Source organism: Ambystoma mexicanum, chromosome 10, assembly GCF_040938575.1.
Source record: "Ambystoma mexicanum isolate Mex_15411 chromosome 10, UKY_AmexF1_1, whole genome shotgun sequence".
Classification (NCBI taxonomy): Eukaryota; Metazoa; Chordata; class Amphibia; order Caudata; family Ambystomatidae; genus Ambystoma; species Ambystoma mexicanum.
This window is the reverse complement of record NC_090932.1, coordinates 1,551,667,421-1,551,693,206: the sequence shown is the minus strand read 5'-3', so window position 1 is coordinate 1,551,693,206 and position 25,786 is coordinate 1,551,667,421. Positions and strand designations below refer to the sequence as shown.

Below are 25,786 nucleotides of genomic sequence, written 5' to 3'. Positions count from 1 at the left end.
AGAAGAAGGAATTATCCAAGTTGGTGCTAATGGCAACTGCCTGATTGCATGTTGTGGTGTCGAGTCCTGGAGGGCACCAGTTGTGCCAGTGGTGCTTGTATCTAAGTTCTCTGATGGCCTGTGCATGTGGTACTTAGGCAAATGGTCTTTTTATGGAGCCCCAGTTCCAGTACTAGTATCTCAAGGTGTGAACATGCAGCAAGTGCCTGGCGGTCTTGAGAGGTTAATTGCGAGAACCAGAGCCTGAGTCCTGTTTGCCTAGCCAGTGTCTGGTTAGGGTGGGTAAGTCTCATGGCGAGAGAAAATGTAGCGAGTGCCTAGCGATCTTGAACAGTGTTAATCGTGAATACCAAACGGAGCCCTGTTGAACAAGTGATCATTATAGTGCGTGCCTGGTTAGGGTGGTCAGGAGCTCAGAGTTCTGTCCTCGGTCTGAGGCACTGTGGGAGGATAATGGGAGCCCGGAGGCAGAGGCTAGGAACCAGACGTTGAAGTCCCATGTTTAGAGCCTGTGAGGGCTTGTGCTTACTGATCGCATCTTTGTCGTTCGGACGTCCTGAGGGTCAAGGCGTGGGGGAAATTGCAGTGAGTGGGCATGTGCCTACAGTGGGACACTGCGTTGGTGCCCATGTATGCACCTACTCAAGGGACCATGGAGGCCTGGGGGCCTGAAACTTTGGTGATGTTGTGTTGGTGTGCGTTCGCAGTGTGTTCAGTCGGTCATGGGTGAGGGGGTGTTGTACATTGTGTTACAAACGGACTAGGGGAACAGTGCCTTAGTTTGATTGTCATGAGTCATCATGGTTTGGCTGGGTTGTGCTTTCAATCTTGGCGTGGCTGTGCTGAGTGCCTGATGCAGTGCCTTACCTGAGGTTTCTGTCCCGGTGGCGCTGCTGCAAATGGAGGGATCCCGCTGGCACCATGAGTAAAGTACCTTTGTATTGTAAACTCGCTGAAGCGCAGCTGCTCCCAAGTAGTGTTAAATGTGAGCACATGAGCATTGGCAGTCCCGTTTAGGGCATTGCCGTGATGCGGGGAGCATTGTTCTAGTCCCGGGGGCCTTTGTCTTTGAGATTGCCGTGAGTGCGCATGTGCCACTGGATCCCACTGTAGGAGTGCCATAGGGTCCGCTGGGGCATGGGTGATTTGGGGAGGGGTGGCAATATTGAGGTCTTAAATATATTGGCAGGGACCTAGATGCTCAGGTGGTATGTGTGCCTGATGGGGTTGATCTGCATGTTAGCGCCTGACGTATGAGCTAGTGTTAAAGGGCTTCCCTGGTTGGATGTGTGGTTCTGGTGTCTTGGGCTTGATTGGACGATTGTCAATTCCTAGGTTGTGATGTCATGGTTCCCTATTAGCAGGAACGAGGTGGGGAATGGTTGGAGGGTCCGGTTGCAGAGTGTATCAGGAAGACATTGAAATTGTGATCAGAGTTTAGTCAGTTCTTAGCACTTCTGAAGTGACACATTGGTTTGGCTTATTCTTGGCGAAGCTTGCACGCTCTGTTTCCACCTCTTGGTCCACATTTCACAGTTCAATGAAGCAGATCTTTCTCGTCTTCTAGCTGGTGATATTTCTGCCACTGGTTGGCCATCAGTAGTTTGGGGTCTTGGGAGGGAATGTTGTTCAGTGTTCCGATTCTGACACGTAACTCTGTGCTCCCAATATAGATATTCTCGCAGACACACATGCTAGCATAGATTACATATTTAGATTTGCAATTTATGTCATGGTTTTGTAATCTTGACATTCCTTAATTAAAACTGGCAGTGTTTCTGGGCATATTTACCCATTGAACAAGAGCCGCATTTGGTGAATCCTATGGGGTTCCTTGTTTTAAGACCATTTGTAGCAGTTACATTCTTGTGTGGCATGAAAGAACGGCTGAGGATGTAGGGTAGGTGCTCTGCTGAAAAAGATGCTAGGATACAGTGTCGGGGTGGGTTTAATGCCTGGGTCCAGGAGTAGGGGTTCCCAATGTTTCCTCAATTTGCTGTATTGTGTGGCGATCAGTGTTGTACATGGTCACAAGCCTTATGGTAACATATTTCATGTTTCTTGACTTTGGGTATAAGCGGTGTCTTCCCCCCCCCCCCCCTGCATGGAATGGGTTTTGTCCTTAGCTTTTGTGATATTTTGTGACGTGTAGCTTTTTGTGTTGAACCTGTGGTCCAATATTGAGCATTCTTTTTCAAGAGTCCTATGTTGCAATTTTTTCTTTGTATTCTCCTTGTGGGATGTTGATCACCTTCAGTTGCTCTTGTGTGCTTTCCATATTAGGATAATCTCATCTATATAACAGAACCACTTAACAATGTGTTCGTTATATATTGGTTTGCTCATGGCATGTTCGGAACATTTATGTACAACACCCCCTCATCCATGACCGACTCCGAACACACTGCAAAAGCACACAACCCTCCCCAACGTTCATCACCAGTCTCGGGCTCCCCAGGCCTCCATACGCCCTTGAGTAGGTGCATACATGGGCACCAATGCACAGTGCTCCACTATGGCCACGTTGGCACGTGCCCATGGGCCATTTCCCACACGCCTTGAGCCTCGCGACGTCTGAAAGACAAAGATGCAAGCAGTCAGCACAAGCCCTCACAGGCTCTCAACATGGGACCGCAACTTACAGTTCCTAGCCTCTGAGCCTCTGCCTCCGGGCTCCCATAGTGGCTCAGACCGAGGACAGAACTCTGAGCTCTCGACCACCCTAACCGGGCACATGCTCGATAATGACCACTTGTTCAACAGGGCTCAGGCTCACGTATTCACGATTATGTCAGTCACAGCATTTTCTCTCGCCATGAGACTCGCCCCCCCCCCCCCCCCCCCCCCCCCCCCGGCCATCCCCCTCCCAACCAGACAAGCACAGGCAAATAGAGATCAGGTTACCACAATTAGAAATCTCTAATTGGAAATCGATCCACTAATCAGATTTCCGCCCCCCTCCCCCCTCAATATAAACATTTTGAAAGCCTCCCCTACTGCCCTTAAGTCAGGAACTGAGTCTGTGTTGGTGCATGTACTCAAGAATATCCTCACGGATGCCATTCCAGATTAACTTCCTCTGGGGGGCAAAAAAATGACATAGTGCAGGGCGCTGAACTGTATTGGGTACAGTGATGACCACCAGGACTGGTGAGTATTCAGACAGGGTTCTGGGCAGTAGCCCGGAGGACTGTGCTTTACCGACCAAAGGGACCAAGCATAATCTAGTCTATCCTCAAGGCTGTGCAATGGGCTCCAGAAAAGAAAGAGAACTCCTTTAAAATGGGATGCATATGTCTCCATATATCCACCAGCCTAAGGGATTCAGCTATACCCGCCCAGGTAGTGGCAGCTTTAGGGAGTGCGAACTGCGATGTGTAACAATCTAGATCTAGCAGCAATGCTAGGTTGAAGTTTCCTGCTCAAACCACCTCTTATGCAGGAAACATGTGGATCATGGCAGCACATGTCTGAAAACTGTAGTCCACATTAGGTGCATATACATTGATAATCAGAATCATTAACCCTAAACAGTCCCCCCGCTAAGAAAACATAGCGCCCTTCCACATCACATTTGCTTGTGCTTTTGTAAATGCAAGGACTGGTGCATGTCGCATCCCCCCTCAAGTGGGATGAAAAGGAAGACCTGTAAAGGGGTACCCCCAAGTCCTTGGCCATGGGGAGCATGCCATCACAAGGAAGGTTTTTCCCAATAGCCTAAAACATTAACTTTATGCTCTTTGACATGGTCACCAGTCTGATTTTCTTGCTGTTCATGACCCCGCTTGATGTTCCAGGACACTATATAAGGCTTCACCTCCCATTGTCTTGTATACGTAGGCTCATTGTCTGGGCCCATAGGTCCGGCCTGTGGTACATGCTATTCTGGATACATTCCCTTGTGCTCGTTGTAAGCAGTCATTTTTTTATTTTTATTTTTCTTCATCAAATGACCTCTCGAATCTGAGCTGCGAACCCAGGCACAGTGGGCAGTATTGTGTGGCTATTAGTGCCCCAGAATACATCAAGTGAGCTAATGCAACCATTGAACCTGAGTGGTGGAAGCAGTGTGAACCGAAACATAATGGATCTTCAGTCAACCATTGGGTTGTGCTTCAGGCGAGTCCTTTAGCTCCAATGAATCAGCGGCAGCAGAGGGGCTAGTGAAAAACCAGGGTCTGCTGTTATGAACACTGAGCTTCGCAGGGAACATTAAGGCATATCAAAGATTACTTTTGTCTAAGATTACTTTTGACAGCCTGGAACAATTTCCTTTGTTCAAGTACTTGTGGGCTGAAATCAGAACAGTCTGATCAAGGAGACCAACTTCAGTTCTCCTTTGTCTCTCTAGCTGTTCTGAGGCGGGTGTCCCTGTATTGAGTGTTCCAGTGATGCTGGGCTTGTCGGGTGCACCAGGTGGTGGTTTGGGAGCGAGGCACCAGTGAGCATGTTCGACTAAGAACATGCTGGGTAGCGGGGTGGGGGTGGTGTTCTAGTATGGAGCTTTCCGACAAACCTCTCCATATTGTCTATTAGGCCTTGCAACATTTCAGATTGGTGGTTGGTCATCTAATGTGCCTATGCATGAGTATTTAAGGCACAACCAAGCTAGGGAGGGGAAGAGAGAGGGAGGACAGACAAATGTGCTAGGCCTACTACATTAAAGGTCGTGCATGTGCGCAGACAGGAAGTGGGAGGGGGGGGACAAGTGTGCCCAGTCCAGCAGGGGCCTGGGTTAAGTGAGGAGTGGTTGCCCCTCTCATGGAATGTATTTGGAGTGCAGAGGCCTGAAGTGAAGTACAGGACTGGCGCAGGATTCTTGGACCTCTGAGGCTCTGGAGGTGAACCGTTGGCGAACTGAGCAGGCTTTGGAAGAGGAGGGAAGCATGGAAGAAAGGGTAAGGTTTCTGTATGGTCTGGCTCAAGACAAGAGGGCTGTTCCAGAGGGAGGCACATGCAGAGCATAAGTATCTACGCTCCAATGGAAAAACTGGTCACCCGCAGAGAGTTGGAGGAGGCAGAGCGTAGGGCTCTAGGAGAGTATTTAGGAAGAGCGTTGTAGATGGTAAGGGGCCCCATCCCCAGAAAGCCTTGTGGACTATGTAGAGGGACTTGAAGCCATGGGGAGCTAGTGGGGGGTGGGGGATTTCAGCACTGGGGAGATGTGATCCCTGGGCTTCAGGCCAAGGATAAGTCTTGCGGTTCTGTTCTGGATAAGTTGAAGAGGTCCGAGTAAAAGTAGGAAGATTGAAGAAGGGACTGTTGCAGGAGTCCAGTCTGGAGAGAACCAGGGCTCTGGTGACGGTCAGTCTCTGGGGGAAGTTGAGAAAAGGTAGAATGAGGAGGTGCAGTTGGTAGTTGGACTTTCAGGTCCAAGATGTGAGAAGTGAACGAGGGAGTAGTCGAAGAGGACCCCACCCCCACGTTTTTTGCCTCACTGGTGGGCAGTGCTCCAGATAAAGATTTTGGAGGTGGGAGTATTCCAGTTTCAAAATTTGAGAGTAAATGTGATTTAAGAGTAAAATGGCTTTCCCCTTTGCAAGAGTAAAATGTATGCGACATGTCCAGCCGACATGTCCAAAAACTGTATGGAAATCATTACTGTGCGGCAGCCTGCATTGTGACAGAATACACCTTTTAATTCTGCCTATTTGATCTCTCCTGTATATATTTAAATGTTGATCTAAAAAAACATAGCCAATTGTATAGTAAAGCAAACATGAATTGTATTGTGTGTTTTGAGATTCAATAGCAGAATTGTCTTTTGATTAAAGTCCTAATTTCCTGGAGCTATTACTACCTAATGGCATGCCGGTGTTATGATACTACAGTGCAGAGAGGCAAGAACTCCATGCTAAATTATATATATAATGTAGTGGTCAAATGGTTATTTATGTAGCTCTTTTGGCAAATCGCTGTGCATAGAACATTTATCACAATTGCCACCAAACCAAAGTTGGTACTACTTTATCGACCTCGAAAGGATGAAAGGCTGAGTTGACTTTCCTGGATTCAAACCCGCAACCTACAGATTACGCACAGATTGCAGCAACGAGTGCTCAACCGGCTGAGTTATCTTATTGGCTAACATCATTCAGAGGTTGGTTAACTAAAAATCGACTGAGGTATAATAATCACAGTACCTAGATGTATGACCAGCCATTCATGAAGCGCTACATAAGGTTAAATACTTATCTGGATTATCAAGGGGACAGGTTTTGCCGAGTTTCTATTTGAATTACCAATGTAACTTTCATGTGTATTTTTGAACAGCGCTTGCACTTCCTTGAGTCAGGTTTTGTATGTTATTAACTGTAGTCCTGAAGATTTGAGAGGCTAGAATACCTGTGATCAGTGTAATGACAATCACTCGCCCTTGAGCAAAGACTCACTGACCATTTATAGTAATGTACCCCATTGACTGCAAGGTTGAATGGATGTAAACTAGACTGTGCATACTCATCATTTTACACACTGTTTACTGTGTAAAAATGATCTGCCTCCACAGGATTATGCACACAGCACTGGAACTTTGAAAAATACAATGGTGCAATACTGGTTTGCTTTCACTGGAAAAAAAGCTTATTTACAAGATCTTCATGCGAAAAAAGACCTGGTACCCACCTTATCTGGAGGCCTGCTGGTGGATGATGGCGTAGGACCTCGGGAGGCTGGCCAAAAAGTGGGAAAGCAACAGCACGGGTCTAAATAAGGGCGATCTCAGACTGGCATTCAGGCAGAGATCATTGGCTGCACACCAGGACTGAATTGCAGACCGTCTGGAATGAGCGAGGAGTAGTAAGAGGCGGAGGGTAGCCTGAAAGAGCTGTCATCCACATCACAAAGTCGGAGGTGAAGGCAGAGGTCTCGTGGGCCAAAGGGGCCTTGTAGACACTGGAAAACCAGGGGGATAGATTATATCCCTACGGACACCACGTAGCGATGGTGAGGGAAAGGACCCACGTTCCACCTGGGAAGGACGGTCCAAGAGGACGCTAGCCATGCCAGGGCCTGATCTGTGATGCCCAGGTTATCACTGAGACGGGAGATCAGGATGTTGTGCTTTACTATATCGCAAGCAGAGGAGAGGTCAAATGAGGACAGAGCGAGAGTTAGTCATGTTTGAGAGCAGGTCTTCACGGGTGTTCAGAAGAGCAGTTGTCATGCCTCTGGATGCTCTAGAGCCAGACTGATGGTCATTGAGACAGTAAACTGATTCAGTGTGGAGGGTAAGCTGAGAGCGAGCCAAATTCTCCAGGAGTTTGCCCAGGAAAGGAGTGATGAAGATCAGACCATAATTTGCTGGCATAGAAGGGTCGGCAGGTTTTTTGAGCAGAGGGTGCCCAAGGAAATAGAGGACTGGGGAAAACCCCAGTGGCAAAGGAGAGGTTGCAGAGATCTGCCAAGGCTGGAGCTTGAGTCCATGTCTTATGGCTTGTAAGAGGCTTTCATAAGCCAGACTAGAAACCTCAGGTGTGACAGGGTGTTATGAATTAAAAATACAAACGAGTTAAGACGGTCCCAGATCATGTAGACACAATAAAATGCCTTGAATGACGAATGCACATGGGTTTAGCAGTAAGACTACAAATGTTTGTTGAACAGAAAGCACACAGTTCCACGTAAGGCAAGGGCTATTGTCAAAAGAAATTTCTACATTTGCTGTAAGCAATATATTGCTGTTAATGAATGCACATGGGTTCAGCAAAGAACAAACGCATAGCCTGCTCCGTGGCTCTAGCAAATGCGATGAAGAGGACATGATAAACTTTCTATTTCTAACCACAGAATAGACGTGCCCTGTCTCGAACAGCTAAATTGAAGGGATGCCTTTTTCGCACCATTAAGCAGAGGACGGGAAGCACACTACCAGGAAATACACATGGACTGTTGAATGTGTGCAGAGACCAGCGTTCCTCTTTGCTGCTTCAGAAAAGCCTTTAATATAATGGGGGTTTTAAAGTGGTCTAGGAATGAATGCAATGCTTTGCTCCTGTCCCTAGCAGAAAGACATTCAAAGACATTCAAAGGGAAATCTCCAAGAGTCAAAACCACTACATGTCGTGTTTCTTTTTTTTTTTTTTTAACATATGGCCATGTGTGCAGTGCAAAGTACAAGAGCAGGGTCAAGCTCTAGACTAACTTTCCTTGCCGAGTAAATGACGTACACATTTTTAGGCAGACCAAGCCCCGCTTCAATATAAAAAGCACAACAGGCTGAATAGACGCAAACCGTGCTGCAGAAGAAATCCGGGGGGGAAGGAGGGTGGGGGGTTTGGGAAGAGCCATCCATCGCAGGTCCCCGAGCAGCAGGCCCAATGGGTAGGAAGTCGTGGTCATTTCGCATGCAGCCCAGCAAGGCCCAAAAAGCGTGAGTTTGAATGCAGAAGTTGAACCATATGCATTTATTCTGAGACTGAATGCGTGCTTTATGTTGCACCACTCATGATCATACCATAGTTGTATAGACCAACATAACACAAACTTCTTGTTGCTCAAGCTGGTATCTTAAAAATAATTTTACTTGGCTCTTAAATTTAAATCATGCTTTTAGCTTACGCAGTAACGCTCTTCACATGTTTGGTAACTGTAGGTTTATTTTTTATATACTTTTAGCCTAATAGGATTTGTATATACAAACGTAAAGTGATTCTAATGTAATTTTGTCACTTCATTTCTCAACTGTGATATTAACAATTACTAAAACAAGTAAAAACTAGCAATAAAATACTAAAGATCATATGGCATTTAAAAATGTCTACACAGGTAAAATGACACCATAAAATACATAAAGTTAATATCTTCACCAACATGCAGTTTTTCCATATCATTGATTTCACTCGCATGATCATAAGACTTTGAGAATGTGTACCATAACTCTCAAAGACCATCACATTCTATTAACGATGTCTTAGTGATTTGATTTCATTGTACCCACTAATTTCATTTGACAATGCCAATCTTGCGCCTCTGCAGTATTAAATATTGCATTTCAGCAGATATGTACGAATAGTCCTAGCACTCTGATATGCCATAATATATTTAGGTGGCATTGTCGGAGTGCATCTATATTGACAATAGGATCTACTGTGAGCTTTCGTTGCCGTATGTCTTGTGCATAGCCATGGATAGTTTATTTCTTTTTTAGCCAGAACTGACCATGACTATTTTGGGCTATATTTGGGGCAAAATCTTATGTCCATTTTCCATGGATAGTTTTTAAAATGCCCATTGTACCCAAATGTTGCGTTATAATTGCTGCTTCCATAGCAGCTGTAATAAGAATTGGCGCTGGTAGAGAACAGAAGTAATATTAAATATTTTGACTTATTACCTTCAAGTGTCAGGCTCACATTTTTGAGTAATGCTTCATGATGAGGTCTCTCCGAGTCCAAATGAATTACACACATTTCCTGGCTGTATCGACAAACAGTCCAAGTGCTAGACTAAATCCCTAGGGACATCTCTTGCCATAGACAACGTTTTATTCCCTGCCTGCTTCACACACACCTATTTTGGAGTCGAGGGAGGGGGGCAAGGGATCACACGCTTTAGTGGCAATTCTCTCAAGGGAAGAGGGAGGAGAGAAGAGGGGGCAGCTTTGGGGGGCCCAAGAGGTGCACAAGTGGGTGCAGAGGCGAGGGAGTAGGATAAGATATCCTGTTTTGGGGGTGAAGTGTGCAGCCAGGGCCCCGCAAAGTGCCTGGGTGGATGCAATAGAGGATGAGGCTGCTGTAGGGTTGGCCAGTTCCTTACAGGCGTAAAGTTCGGCTGTGCTGGATGCCGCAGAGATGCAGGCTTGACTTTGAACTCTTTTCTTTGACTGGATAGAGAATCTATATTGCCTTTGCAGAAGGCGGCGGGCCAGCTTGTCAGAGCACCCGAAGATCCCCATTTCCGTTACGCGGCCCTGCACTTGCGGTTTAAGGTTAGCCAATTCAGAATCGTACCAAGAGTTGCACTTTTTGGCAGGCTTGAGTCGGACCCTCATGACAGGAGCAAGGATGTCGAGTATTATGGAAATGTGAAAGTTAGGACTGTCAGAGTGGGAGGAGGAGAGGCAACTGCAGGAATTTTATTTCATGGGTCGGATGTCCTTGAAGGTATGAGGCAGTGCTGGGTGTGCTGGTGCCAAAGGAGTCTTCAAGTGAGAGAATGATCGGTCCATGAGTGAGGTAGTATGTCTGTGCAGATGAGGGCATCCAAGGTGTGGCCAGCAGTGTGCGTTGGACCAGAGGGGGTAGCATGGAAAGAGGGCGGGTTGCATAGGTTGCGCAAAGCTGAAAAGTCGGGAGAGTGAAGATGTATGGTGAGACCACCCACCCCCCAGCACGAAGAGTTGGAGGAAAGGAGAAAAGCCGGGTCCACCCATTGTAAGAGGAAAAGGGTGGACTGGCCCGGTGGCTGGTAGGTGGAGTAAGGGAGGAGACGGTGCCTGCTGACTATGCATTCAAAGGAGAAATGGGCCCGAGTGGGAATGGTAGAAATGGGGATCCACTCTGCTCCCCCTTCTGGCCTGTTGAGCGTGGGCTCAGAGGATCATGTAGCCTTCAGGGAGAAGTGTCAAAACTTGTGACGGAGCTGTTCTTCAACCTGGCCTCAGTGAGGGCAACAATATCAAGGTCCAGGTGTTGGAAGGTGGCAGTTGTCGGGAGGAGTGCTTGACTGCGCAGCAAGAGTTAGGCGTGGCAACATGGAGCAGATTGCCGTTTTTGACAAACTTACAGGGGGCAGGGGACGGAGGTTCCCCTAGCCTCCTGTAATCGGCACTGGTGCCTGAGCTGGAGGCAAGAGAAGGCAGAGGAGCCCAAGGGAGCCGGGACAGTGGTAGATGGCAAGTGAACAGTGAAGGAGGGGGCAAGGAGCCCCAGATGCATTGGCAGTGGGTGGCAAGGTCACCAGCATGGGAGAGGCTGACTAGGTCAGTGCAGAGTATGGTCAAGGGAGCCAGGTTAGACTTCAAAGGAGCCATAGTAAGAGGTAGTGTGACCAGGTGGAGGCAAGGTGTGCCTAGCAGGCAAGGGAGCCAGAGGCCGTAGGTGCAGTTGGCAAGGGAGCCAGTGAGGAAGAGTTGGAAAGCCGCCTCCGGTACATTTTCTCACCTTCCACCGGAGACTGTCTCCAGTGGCCTGGTTTTCTCCAGGCTGGACTACTGCAGTCTTTCCCAATCTTCCTGCTTCTACTCTCCGACCTCTGCAACTTATCCAGAACAGAACCAAAATCTTTGCCTCAAGCCCAGGGACTGCATCGGTCCGGCGCAGAAATCTCTCCCCATGGCTGCAAGGATCAAGTCCCTCTGTATAGTCCACAAGGCTGCCTGGGGCTGGTGACTTACCTTCTACAACACTCTTCCCAAATACTCTCCGTGTAGAGCCCTCCACTCAGCCTCCAACTCTGTGGGTTAGCTGTTTCTCCCAACAGATTTGGGGGTAGATCCTTATGCTCTGCAGGTCTTCCCTCTGGAACAGCCTATCTACCTCTCCTTCTCTCTCCTGCTAACCTCCTTCAACTCACTTCTTTCTCTTTTCCCTTAGCTGCTCAGTTAGCTGGCACCTCCAGAGCCGCACTGGTCCCAGGCTTCCCGCCAGTCCTGCGCTTGCCTCCACACTTTGCCTGGCACTACTGCAATATGCTCCATGACGGACACTCGCTCTGCACTTGACCCAGGCCCCCACTGGATTGTGGCACACATGTTTCTCTCCCCCCCTCCCCCCCATCCCTTGCATTTCCTGTTGTGTACGTCCTTTTCTTGAAGTTCTAGGCCTGCAAGTCTGTCCGGTCCTCCCTTGCTCCCTGCCCTAGCTGGTCAGGCTTGAAATACTCTAGCATAGGCTCATTGGATGACCAACTACCAAGCAACCTGAAAGTCGCGAGGGTAGTACTGTAGTTTATTGTCCTGTATGCACCCCCCTCACTGTCGAGCACTTGTCTAGCATATATGCCTTGGCTTAATATGCTAGCAATTTTTAAATCATTTAGACTCTTCAAGGCCGAAAGTATGACTGTATTCCCTTGTTCCCTTCCCGCTTTGAAGCACTTCACTTGTGTATAAGCATGTTTACAAATTTACAATTAAAGTTCAGGTGAGGGAGGAGCCTATCGAAAAGGAGGTTGGGTTGAGGCCCTTGTACCAAGATGGTACCATTTCGATAGACATTTATGATGACTCTGGAGGTCCAAGGCAAGAAAGACCTCCCAGCGAGTGCCACCATTGATGAGAGTAGGGAGAGAGCAGAGCCACCATATCTAGAGTCCATAGGTTGGGACAAAGGATGTTGATGGAGTCTCTCGTTGATGCACTGATGTAGGCCTGTGCTGCAGCCAAGTGTCTTAAGTTTCTTCCTGCCATACTTGGTGAGTGGTGAAGGATAGGAGATAGTTTAGATAAAATAGGAGAGATAGAAAGCGCCATTGTGAGGGGGCACAGTGTGGTACCTGAGCAGCTGAGGCACATTGGAGGGAGTTGACAGGAGAGTGCATACTCGTAAAGGAAACACAATAGGAAGGGAGTGGTAAAAGCAGTGGGAGCTAAGGGGTGGGGGTACAAGGGAGCAAGAAACAAACTGTATAGAGGGCAAGGAAGTAAGTTGGATTTTAACTAGCAGGACATAACCCTGCAGTATGTGAGAACACCTAAATAAGTCCATGAAAACGCACACAATTTGGTTTTTAAACAGTCGCACACCTAAAAACGAATATTGTGACACAGGTATTACATATCCCCCCCTCCGACCCCTCTTGTATACCTCCTGCATTACATCAATTGTCAGACATAGTAATGTTACTGCTTGCTTTGTTCTCCTTCTCCATTACCTCATGCCTTACTTGTTCTATGCACTTGCACGATCAGAAATGTCGACAGGCCTATTACGATGGTTATTTTTCACATTCTGTATTGTTTCAAGGACTTTAACTGAATGTAACAGTATTTTTCCTATGATCCCTCCCTCCTTGAAGTGCTTCAAAACACATTGTGTATAGGCGCTATATAAATAATCAGTACAAAGTGTGGGCAGTGTGATCCTAAGTTGCCTAATTTCTCACTAATCTAAAAAGCTAGACCATGAAGTAAAAGAGGATGTATGTCAACAGATGGCAATGAGTAGCAGAGGGTAAGAGTCGAGGAGAGATGAGGCAGGGAACTCAGCAATAGTCAGAACTTGCGTGATGGCAGGAGGGAATGCCACTGCAAGGGCGCAAGGATGAAGCACCCAGCGTAACGCATGTCTTTGTCAGCAGTAAGAAGAGGGGCTGCATGCCCAGCAAGGGTCGTAGAGGCACACAGGGCCTTAGTTGCGGGACCTGGGAGGGAAGCTGGCTTTGCCTTCCGGCTCACCTGATTTCACCTGATTGGCTGTTAGGAGGGAAAGGCCCATCGGAGCGCAGCATTCTCACAGGCCATGTTGGAATTTTTATGGCAAGGGTGAAAGCAATGGGGCTGGCGGACAAAAGAACCCCAGCGGCCCTGAACTGCACAAGTAAACACTTTTTTTTCAGAAACTCAATTTACGTTGCTTTCTTTAGAAATAGTTTTCCTCTTCAGTGTCCTTGGTGAGCCAGTATAGGCAGGGTGCTGCTGATTTGCCCCCCCAACCCCCCCCACACGCACAAGCGGGTGGATTTACCTAAAGGCAGGATGGTGGACTGGGGTGGCTCAGGCCTCCTGGAGCAGTGCAGGATCCTGCTTGAGGTGATGTTGCTACTGAGAGAAGATGCTTACTTTTTGTTCGCTATTGTGCCAAGCAGGGGCAGGCAGGAATAAAGGATTGTTGTGGACCTGAGCAATCTCTGCAGGGGCACTGTTGAGGCGTGGTGTGGGGGTGGAGAGGGGGTTCGGCCAATGTGGTTGTAGTCCCTATGCCCACGCTGAGACCATCCTATAGCTGCCAGATAGAGATGGTATCAAAGAGTGGTACTCGCCCCTCGTGGTGTGATAAGTGGATAGTTCACAGAGGTTGTACGCTCCACAGGGACTGCTGCACAGTGCAAGGCTAGCAGTGCAGTTTTGCCCGATTCTGCTGTGGTGGCCAGGAATGTGATTCACTTGTGCCTCTGGGTCTTCCCCGGGTGGGAGTGCCCTCACATTGCAGCAGTTGGTAGTCTTGAGACTCCAGGAGGGTGAAGGAGCCAGGATCATAGTGCTGAGCGGCTGCCAGTGTTGTGTGCCCAGTCCCGCTAGGCCCCATGTGATGAAGACCACAGGTGGTGGCCGGGGAACGCGGGGGAAACCCCCCAGGGAATCCAGCATGTGCTGTGAGATCCCACTCGCATCCATAGGGCCAGGAGTGTGGGACAGACCTGGCCTGACGGTGGGCTTTCTGGTCCAGGCCACAGTGTGCAAGGAGTTGGTGTGGCCCACGCACAGTTGCAGTCTGGTATAGTGACCTCAGCAGGAGAGCGAGCAGGCCTTGGTTGACATCGTAGGGATCTCTCTGTACAAAAGGCTGCAAATAGGAATCTGGTGAAGCACGGTCTTTAAGCCAATCGAGGGTTGTTTGCACTCCATAGGGGCTGCTATAGTGAGGATGTATAAAGATGGTGTTTCTTTCTCGGGCAGCAGCCATCTTGCAACAACGCCCCAACTGGACAGGAATTGGCACCAAAGAAAAACACCAGCGCTGTAGAGGACAGAAAAAATAACTTCAACCAAAAAAGGAAGAAAACTCTCATATGGGACATACATCGGGTCACCAGCTAACCCATTGAGGGTGGATACTCTGCTGCCTTGCCCATATAAATGTGAACGCAGTAACGGGCGCTTCATAGGTGCCATCAGTCTTGAGAACTGCAAAAGTGGAACAGTTACGGCAATCGCAGACTAGTGGAGGAAAGGGTAAAAATGTTGAGGCCATCTCGAGTAGTCATGTTGGGTCCTCTGAGCCCCCAATTCTGTCTCACCTAGCCATAGAGGGACGTCTACGATCTCTTTGCTTGCTTTTCTTAGAATGCGTTGTGGCCCATTTTGTGGGATGTGTTCAAACTCTACTGGGGGCTGGTATCTTTAGCACTTCTAATGCAGCGGCCAGAGATGCAAATTGGTGTTGACTCCCACATCTCTAGATTGTCCCCTGTGCTAGATCCTGGAATATCTGTAGTTGGACTCCCCTGCTGCTGCGCTTTGCTCTAGCTTTCTGGAAGATTAGCTCCTTGGTCCAGGCAAAAAATAATTGACTGACGGCACATCCAGGAGAAGATTCTGACATTGGTGGAGGTTGTGCGAGCCAGTTTGGTCTGCCTGCTCATACCCCCCCCCCCCCCAGGCCCAATATCCCCATATACTGCAAAAGATCTCCCAAAGATCTCCCACATAAGCCTTGAAGTCCTGGTCCAGGATTTTTCATGGGATTCCACAAATCTGACTATTTCTTCTTGAGCGGTTCTCCCGATCTTCAAGACGCTTATCTGTAACTGCCTTATGCCTCTCTGCTGCCACCCACTGTTGAAACTGGTCCTGGGATTAGCTTGGTCGCAGAAAGCCATCCCAGGTCATTCAGCCAATGCTTTGCCCATCAAAATGAACCTTTCAACTCTTGGAGGGTGGACGCCATCTCCTTTTGGATGCACTACAATAGCTGTGCAATGTCTCCCTTGGTTGCTGGCTGCGAATCATGATCCTGTGAGGGAGACTGATCGATGCATGCTCCAGATGCAGCGGACTTGGAGGGTTGCTACAGGTCCTTAATAGAGGTTGTACACTTTTTCCCTTGGATTTGCTGGACTTCAGTCTGTGTGGGTTTGGTTAACACTTGCCACACCGACTCTGAGGGTCCCAGATGCTGCACGAGGGAACCAACCCAGGGGAGAAGGGAGACGAGCTAGGGACACCCAAGCCAGAATGTGATTCCAAATAGTCTGCACTTGACATGCGCTGACCCCCTGCTGGGTGATGGCAGACTGCTCAAATGTGGCTCCAGCAAGACCATTGCAAATCTGCAGAAATGTGGGTGTTCAACAGTGCAAAGCCAGTTCCACACAGCTTCACAATCTGTAAAGCAAGACCCTGTTGAAAGCCACGGCTCCAGGCCCAATGCAGTGTTTTGCTTCCCTGAGGGGCGTGTGTGCTCGATGGGCACACCACACATTCCCGGTACAGATTTCCCCCGCTCCCCAGTGGTTCAAACAGGCTTTCTTGCACACATGGAGCTTCTGCAGTAACAGCGCTCCACTATCTTCTGCAGCCAACTACTTGAGCGCTGCGCATAGGACTCTGGCTCCGGAAATTGTCAGGTGCAAAAATCCAGTTCATGTGGTTGGGGTGGGGGCGGGGGGGGGCACAGTCAGGCTTGCTGGCCTGAATTGCACACTGCCACCTCAGACCAGGCGCTGCGTTCAAGCGCTGCTTTGACTAAACCTCCACTGAAGGCTGCCAGGGTTATGCGGCCGCCTTAGGTCGCCAGGCTGCACTCCGGCATGAAGCACAGCCAAATTCATGCTGTAGCTGTAGGGCAACCTCAATTTCGCCTGGACCCGCTCAGTCAAGTCTGTTACTCCTGTGGCCTGTTGTGGCTCTGGGGCATTATGTGTTTTAGAATACTTTTACTCGAGTTAAAGACCTCAGCACACCAGGTGTTTTGCTTCATCTCACCAAGTAGGTCCAACAAAGCTGAAAGGTGTCTGGAGTTGCTGATGGTACTCTTGTTCAGAGGAGAATTCAGCATTTCGATGATGGACTGCCCTTGTGGGTGGGACCAGGCTGATATTTCTTCTCTGAAGGGTACAGTGAGATGAAATGTGGTTGTAGATCCTTCTGAGTGGAACAAATTCCATACAGGTTATTTGATCCATGTTCTTTCTCAGTTGAGTGGCTTCCACACTCTTGCATAATTCGTAAAATGAAAATGTTACTTTTTTTTGCAATACTGTTGCCTCTTCAGAACAGGCAGTTATAATGAAGAGCTCGAGCTGCTTCCTGTGGCACTAGTCTAGTCCAAACCTATCCATGGAGCTGTATGGATGAAGGCAGGAGAACGGGCTACTATGTACCAGTTTCATATTTCCCGTTGGGAGTGTGGGGAGGAGGGGAATGGGGGAAGCGTTCTTTACTGTTTGTTCTTTGGGTATTTGCCTGTTTGTAGGGAGTGAAATGGCCGATGCATCCCTTATCTGTAGGGCTGCTTACATTTGAAATGGTTGGTTCCCAGAATGCAGCTGGTCTGCCTTGAAAGATATTTTGCTTAGTCGCATTACCACTTCTACCCGAGCCCCCCCTCTTTGGCACTGCATATTAACTTTGTGGGCATCGAGTTACAGATTAATGTGCACATGTCTTTGCAATGTGGTGTACTATTCTTACCCGGGTGCCCCATCTCAGGCTGCTCACTCAAACATTCATTCAATAACTTAAATGTCAACAGCACCCTGCATGATATGATCGCATCTCAAACAATAATTTTGCTAAGAAATGGTCTTTAGTTTGCTTGTTTCCCTTATCAGTTAGTACATGCATGAAATGCAATCTTTACCATTTCTTAATTAATTTGGGTCAGATTTCCCAAATTTGTCAGATCTTACTTTCTGACTTGTAAAGATGTTAACTCTTTGCATGTTTGTTTACAGGTGAACAGTTGACAGGTCTATCTTCCTCATGGAGAAGGCACAAGAGGAAGTAGAGAGTGGGTCTAGCCTGTTAGATGGAAATAATCCAGGAGTTGCTGCTCCCCACCGCTACTCAAAGGTAAACTATTTGTTGCAAGTTCTCATTGGTGTATGAATTTAGTGCTTGTATTTCCACATCCCCAAACACTGGTGTAACTTGACTTGATATGAAAGGAAGTGATGAAAAGCAACTACTAGGAACTGTCCTCTTGCATACTTCATCTTGATGGAAGTGCTGGAGTCTCAAAGGCACATTTATTCCCAGTGAGTGAAGGAGGACTCCTGATTCTGTAGCTTTTAGACATTGCAAGGAGTTGGGCATCAGCAAGTGTGGAATTTCGTGGTTGGTAGAAATCACTCTGCCAATGGTGAATCAATTTGTTATATACATATTTGTATTGGTTATGGGCATGTCAACCAAGAGTAACATTTGGTGGCCCCCTCCAGTTTACAAAATCCTGCTTAAAAGCAAAATGGAAGGTTGTTGGCTGAAAGGTTTTGCATTAATCTGAACCTGCCATGCCAGTGAAGAATAAAGCCCATGTGCAGAAGTGCGTCCCAACTGCGAGGATACATTCCTTTGACCATAAGATGCCCAAGGCATTTTTCAGCATCATTGGTTAGGGTTGGTAAGATGTAGCTTCGGTGTTTAGGCACAGGCTCTTGTATGGGTTGATGGCTGGAAAGTTTAGAATATAACGTGCACTGGATTTGACCAATTCCAGTAGGCTGAATGTTACCCAGAAGTTATGCACGTGACTGGTGCACATGCTGAGCATCTTGATTCCCTCTTTGCTTGGATGCAACTGTCATCAACAACTCTTTCCTGACTATTCCCTCATACCCACACTCTTCAAACTTTTGAAATGAGTGTACAAACTCTCATAGATCACTTAATTCAGTTGAGGGACGTGGGTTTTTCAATCTGCTGCTTATCCCTTTAGTAATGGGAATTGCAATTTGATTCCCTATGTATGTAGCCAGTTAGCTGCATGATGGATCAGATAATAGGCAGTGCAGACTAAGAGGATGCATGGAAAATACATTGCAAATGAGTTAATGGTTAAGCTGTGTGCGAGGGGAAATGTGTGGTACTGGCACATTTTCAATAATGCGTGGAATCTGTTTGAAAAATTGAGACCGGAGATGCAGGTAACTACTTTTACTCAAGGTGGACAGTCTGCCTTGTAGTTTATATCCACCTGTGATCAGCTAGTTTGAGATGATTAAGTGCACATTGTCTGCTTTATATTGGCCCTTCAGTGTGAAACATGTGCCCACCTGTTTTGAGGCGATGTGGCTGTACAGGTGCTGTAACTAAAGACTCAATGGCGATGCAGGTCAGGACATTGTTTAATGAGCAGACGTAGTGCTTAGTTATGTAAAAATTCCAGGAACTACAGGTATTCTCCCTTTGACAACAATAGAAAACAGCGGATTGGTGTTCCTTTATTCATACTGTTATCACTCTGATATGCCATGAAGAGTAATGCTCAAAATACGTGTAAGCATAAACCTTTTGAGCAACACGACGTGGCCTAATGAGTATATACAAAATTGCGTTAAACATTTCTTTGAGAGTCCACCAGGGGGTGCACAGGCTATGGCAGCCTGAGGTCTGAGCTCCTGCCGAAGCTGGGCTGGTACAAGGGATTGAGCCCCCCACCAGAAAAATTGTAGACCGAGGTGGTGAACCCTCAGAGCCCCCCTTGGTCGAAAGAGCAGAGTCTGCGGACCCCCAGGTGACGGAATACAAAACCCGTTGCCTTGAGAGGGGAGCCGCGTGAGCAGAGTGGCCTCGGAGAGACGTGAGTGCCGAGGAACACCGGGGCCGTGTCAGCCCGCTGGAACCGCCTTTCCTCTCTAGCCCCTCCCGTGTGGATGCCGGAGGAACAGTGGGGAAACTGCCCACGGAGGCCCGCAACACGGGAAGACCACGCCGGAGCGCGGTGGGAGCCCCCCCCCCGCAGAGAGGCCTGGGCCCGTCGGTGGCGAGGTCGCCTGGACAGAGTTGAGCGTGGGAGTGCCGGGGCCCCAGCCCACTGATTCCTTTGGTGGGCCCCCTGGGCAGAGGCGCCACAGGCCTGGGCTCGCTGGCCCTCTCGGGTGGCCGCGCCTTGGCAGGGGCGGGGCTTCGGGGGGGGGGGGGGGCGTTTAGCTGCCATCCCCATACCGGTTCGGCCCCATTGGAGGATGCCTGGGGCCCTCAGAGCTTTAGTCCAGCACAGGAGAAACTGTGGCACGGCTCCCCGGCTACTGGGGCTGCGGCCCTCCCTCCCCCCAGGGCACTTGGCGAGAAGAGGGTGCCGCAATCGAGTGAACACCCCGTGGCTCAGCTCACACGGAACCCAGCAACCACGTCCCCTCCCCCTAGGAGTGCAGGGAGGGCCCGAACGGACAGGGTGTGAGGCCCCTGCCTGATACTGGTGGGGTGAGTGCCCGCCCAGAGGTGCTCCTTCCGAAGCAGACAAAATAGAAGAGGGGTCAAAACCCCAGCCAGGCCCCCCATTCTCCCCTGACTTGATCCATCTAGAGAGCGGGAAGCGGAGCCTGAGACGGTGACGGATCCTATGGGGGGCGCAGGGTGCCGACAGATGAGCTGGCGTAAAACCCTACAAGAATACCGATTCCAGGAGGCAAGGAGCAAAAACAGCAGTCTGGACCGAGAAAGTGGCCTGGCCCAGTCGGGGATACAGTCCTGTCCACCACAGCAATGGGAAAGGGTTTCGCCTCAGTCCTGCAGGAAATTAGGGACATGCGTTCGGACATCGCCCAAAAATTGGAAAAAAAATGGACCAAAGGGTGGACAAGGTTGAGCACAGGCTGCTACAGCTAGAGACCAACCAATCGTCTGCGGCCCAAGAGATGCAATAATCGGCCCTGGAGAAGAGGGATGAGGAAAGGGATGATTTTGAAAATGGGGAACAGAGGAACAACCTCAGATTATTTGGGGTTCCGGAGATGGAGGGAGAAACGGAGAGAGACCTGGCCAGTGAGAGGAATCCTTGCTCTCCTTTTTGCGGATGAGATGACGACAGAACCAACGTTCGATAGGGTGCACAGAGCGGGGAGCTAGATAGAATTTTAGCTTGGAAGCTTAGGGAGGTTCAGAGAAGTAGGATGGTGAGCAATGAACGGGGGTCGATGCGTTATGACACTCCAAACATAGGAGCAGCCTTCTGTCGATACTATGAACAGTTATACTCAGAATACGACTGGGACGACGCCCAGATTGAGGGATTCCTGAACTCCATCCAGGTTCTGGCCTTGACGGGGAAATGGTAGAGGGTCTGGAGGGACCAGTGACCGAAGAGGAGGTGGAGCATGCGATTAGTGGTATGAAGGTGGGGGCGTCTCCTGGAGAGGATGGCTTCTGTGTACTTTACAAGAGGTTTCCATCCACCCTAGCTCCACACCTGGTGAAGGTGTTTAAATGTGGTGTTTGAGGGGGGGGAAAATTCTACCAGAAACTATGATGAGGGCCATAATAGTGGTACTGCCCAAAGAGGGTAAAGATCCGACGGAATTCTCCTCCTACCGCCCGATATCACTTCTTAACATAGACGTCAAGATCCTGACCACGGTGGTGGTCGAGTGGAGATATATGGAACTCCTCCTCCAAAAAATGGGTTTTGGGGTACACATTAGGAACTGGGTGTCTGCTTTATACAGAGCTCCAACAGCGAAGGTACAGGTGAACGGAGAGTTGTCAGAACCAGTCCCCCTCTCGCGGGGGACAAGGCAGGGATGCCCACTCTCCCCTTTGATATGTCCTAACGATGGAAGCCATAGCAGTGAGAGCCCACCCTGACATCAAAGGGATTAAAAGGGGTGAAGTTCAAGCTCTCCCTGGTCGCAGATGACATCCTGGCATACCTGGTGGAGCCCGGCTCCCACCCGCCCCCCTCCCCTGTCCTTGATGACGACCTTTGGGCAGTTCTCGCGGGGGGGGGGGGGGAGGATAAAAGTAAACCCGTCAGTCAGTGCTACTCCCTATGAGGGCTCGGGATCCAAGGCTGGATCCCTTGGACAGGTATAAGGGGATTGTAGTGGGGAAAGACTCCATTCGATACTTGGGTGTTCTCACCAGGGACCTTTCAAAGCTGGCCCCAACTAACTATGGCCCCTTAATGGCAGGGATTACATCGGACCCAAGGAGATAGGGTGGGATGATCCTGTCCTGGTACGGGCGCATGACGGTGGTAAAAATGAATATCCTGCCAAGATTGCTGTATCTCTTTACGGCACTCCCATCTGGGGTCCCCGACCAAACCTTTTGCCCTCTACAGAGGGCAGTGTGAGAGTTCATATGGCAGGGGAAGACTGAGGATAAGGAGAGCTACTCTAACTCTACCCAGGTAAGAAGGGGTGGGGGGGGGTGTTTCGGGCTACTGGACTTTTTTCTATTACCGGGCTGCCCAGCTGCACGTTCTTCTGGAACACATGAAAGAGGGGATGGGTACCTACTGGTCCTACCTAGAAGATGTGGACGCCCACCCTCAAAGTACGTGACCTTATGTGGATGCCGCACAGGTTCATCCCGCGCAGACTGAAAGCCCATCCAACCTTGGGAGTACTCTGGTCGATTTGCAAAGAGGGCCTCCCGACCGCACACCTCACTTCATGGCCCTCCCCGATGTCCTCACTCTGGGGTCACCCACTCAGACTCGGTAGCAGGGGGTTCAGGAATGCCTAATCTTGGTCAGACATGGGGATGGAGTGGGCGGGGCAAATGTTCAAAGAAGGCGAGTTCTTCGAATACGAGGAAATGAGCAGGGCTCTTGGGCAGGGGTCACTCTGGTCGCAGAGAATGCCCTTTAGGCACAGATATTTGAAAACGGTCATGGGGCCAGAGCCTACGGAGACAGCTGACCCCCTTTGAAAAACTATTGGACACGGCGAGAACAAGGAAGGGGACAGTGTCCAAGATGTACAGAATATTGTACACCAACAACTTGGAGGGGAGTTTGCACGTTTTGGAATGACCTGGCTGGGGAAGCCCTTTCAGAGGACGCATTGTCCAGGATATTCAAAATAGCATTCCATGGTAACTTATTTACGTCAGATATGGAGCACAATTTCAAGATCCTACAGGGGTGGCATAGTGACCCATTGAAACTGTTAAAGATGTTCCCAAGGGTGTCACCTAGATGTCCAAGGGGATGCGGCCAGGTGGGAACGAGGGGGTCACGTGTGGTGGTACTGCCCAAGGGTTCAGAAGTTTTGGGAGAGCATAAGGGGATGGATTGCGGCGGTCACCGAAGAACTACTCCCACAAAACTCTTTGACCACGCTGTTGGACCTCCCCCGGAGGAGGCAGAAATATATAGGTACCCAAGAATGTGGGAAACAATGTTGCGGGTAGGGTGGCCCTGCGCAGAGATGGAAGAGCCCGGAGAACCCCCCCCCTGTCCTCCAAGGAGGATTGGTTGAAAAAAATAAGGAACATGTTCCTCATCGACAAATATGGTCAATGAGTCCGGAACTTCCAAGCGAACTGGTACGGTGCCCATCAGGCATGGGGTTGGGACGCCCATTGACACCATGCGGACACTCTGGTGTGGGAATCGGAATGGGTGGTATCCAAGGAGAACTGGGCGACCTACCGCCCGGGGGACAGCAGACGCAACACAGCACACAGATGCAAACGTATAGTTCAGCTCCCAGGCACCGCGAGGAAGTGGACATATGAAAGCTCCCGTGGTTAAAGTTTTGATTGGACAATTTAACGGGGGGGGGGGGGTGGAGTTGGGGTGGGGGAGGAAGTGGTTGGGTTCTAGGGTTTGATGAAGGTGTTAAATCTGTACTCGCAATGAGCCCGTTTATTATATTAAGAAAATGTGAAAAACTAAAGTTTAAAAAAAACATTTCTTTGAATTATAATCTACTCTTGACTATCCCTGTATTGGTCACAACTATATTTTATAGTTGAGACCAGGCGCAGTCCATATGGGTAGTCTGACACTTGAAGACTGCCTTCTTTGTATAGGAATGCTTTTTGGTTTGGGAGTTTTGAATGCTTTATATTGTGCTTGCTACTTCAACATTTTCTCTTAAACAATATGCTTTGAGCTTGCTTTGTCTACTAACGGAGCATCTGTGCTATAAACTGTCCAAAATGTTGGTTGGGTTTTGTTTTAGTTCCCAGGCCCATAGTCGACACATTGAACTCTTTTACTATTTTGGCTGTTAGTTTACCGACTGGGGATGTTTGTTTCAGTAAGCAACAGATTTTTAGTTCATTTTGCAGGTTATGTGGACTGTTGCAATTTGGGGACGTTAAATGGAGCCCTGTAAGCATATTGATAAGTGTCTAACTGAGTAAACCGGCAAAAGTTAACCTGGGGTATTCATGCATTTGATGGTTTATACCATGCAAGCCTTTAGGAACTTTAGAGTTTATTGTACTGTTAACACTCATTGGTTAGGTGGGGTGGATGTAGTGCGTCCCATAAGGTTGGTGTTCCACTCTTTAAAACTGAAGCCCTTTGAGTTGTTGGTTCTGCAGTGGCTTGGCTGGTGTGGTAGTTAGTTCGTGCATCAGTCAAAGTGTCCTGTCTTTACAGGAAGGATTATAATCATGGTAAGGGTCATGGAGATAACTAGGGCTGTTTGGAGGGGCTGATTGTTTGGGTGAAGGGTCAACCTGTGACGTTTGCTTCAGCATATACTCAATGATGGCGTTCTACTGGGATTGAATTGTCTGCCCTAGAAATGGGAGATTTGAAAGGCTGACTGGGATGGGGGGTGTTCCTTTTTCTGGAGTATCAGAGTATCAGATCACAGCATTTATTGGAATTTGGTCTTTGAGACTAGGACAGATGTTGGATAGGTGATGTGTATCTTGTGCCATGCCCCCTGCTAGCTTTTAATCCATATCTGTGGAAAGCCCTAGACCGGCTCTGTTTTTCTCTATGCTCTTGGTGACATTTTCAAACTGGCTTAGTTTCTGGTGTCTGACAAATGTTTAATGTGCTTGGTAAAACTGATTGTAATGCCTTGGTTGTAACTCCCCCCCCCCCTTGTCCCTTCTAACCCCCCACCAGGAGGAGTTGTTGATTATCAAGGAACGACCCCACTCTAGACAGAGGCCGCCATGTCTTCTGGATAAATACGACAGGTATGCATTTCTGGTTATATTTGGCAGTGATGTAGCTCATTCTTGAGTTGAAACCTCGTCCCTTCTGTCTAGATGAACTTGAGAATATATTAGTATCCACATAGTTCCCTTTTGGACCTAATTATTAAAAATGAGCAGTAACCAATTACCAAATGCAACTATGCACGTAGAGTAGGTCGAAAAAGCGTGGTGGTTATGTCAGATATGAGATGTGAAAATAGGTAGTCAATTTGTAAATTTAAGCAATTACAATGAATAACCAAATTAAAACATTTGTAAAAGACAGCAGACCTACTTGAAACACCCGTTGGGGTTGGCACATATGAGACTACATCGATTTATTATAGCAAAACATCAATCACCCAAAAAGTGAGTCCCGGAAGGTAATTAAAGTACCCGTAAAGGAGAATAAACCTGATGTTTGTTTCACCTATATGCAATGAATCCTCATTCAAAATATATTTTGTATACATGCCAATCGTGGATTCCTATAACAGGTACTTTAATTCCTTTTCGGGACTCAGGTTTTCAGATGATTGACGTTTTGCTATAATGGTAGACCCACATATGGAACTTGAAACTATGTATAGTCCTATTGCAGTACTACCCAAGAACCCCTTGCTCTTCTAGTATGTATGCTTATGACCAGTGATTTAAATGTCCGGACCCTTTATTTGATTTAAAATCTGGGGTTTGGTAATTTTACTGCTTGGTCTCAATTTTTGTGTCCCATAGTGATGGTGTGTGGGATCCAGAAAAGTGGCATGCATCGCTCTATCCAAATTCAGGACGAAGCTCCCCAGTTGTTGACCCTTTAAAAAAAGATTTGGAGTCTGAGCGCACATCGTTAAAACGGAGGATTACTGGTGAGTTATTGTAGAGCACCTGGAGGCGACTGATTTCACTTGGGCTGAACTAAAGCTTTCTGTGGATTAGGGCTGTCCTACAGTGGGAATAACTTGATGTGACTCAGCAGTACAGTTTGTTCATGAGGATGTAAGTGTTTAATGTTTGAAAACCCCTTCATTTTTAAAGCACAATGTTAGGTTTACGCTGTGAAAAATGCATATC

The 25,786-nt window shown here is 48.4% G+C and overlaps 1 protein-coding gene across 6 annotated transcripts in view; it reads left to right on the top strand.

The window, feature by feature from the left end:
- The window catches only part of EIF4ENIF1 (eukaryotic translation initiation factor 4E nuclear import factor 1), a 386,373-nt gene that overhangs the window by 7,600 nt on the left and 352,987 nt on the right, over positions 1-25,786 (top strand). For all 6 annotated transcript variants that reach the window (XM_069619809.1, XM_069619814.1, XM_069619813.1 and 3 more), the window contains exons 2-4: positions 17,557-17,674; positions 24,642-24,715; positions 25,451-25,581. In XM_069619809.1, coding sequence (XP_069475910.1) covers positions 17,585-17,674; positions 24,642-24,715; positions 25,451-25,581 — 295 coding nt within the window. In that variant the 5' untranslated portion in view covers positions 17,557-17,584. The remainder of the gene's footprint in view (positions 1-17,556; positions 17,675-24,641; positions 24,716-25,450; positions 25,582-25,786) is intronic.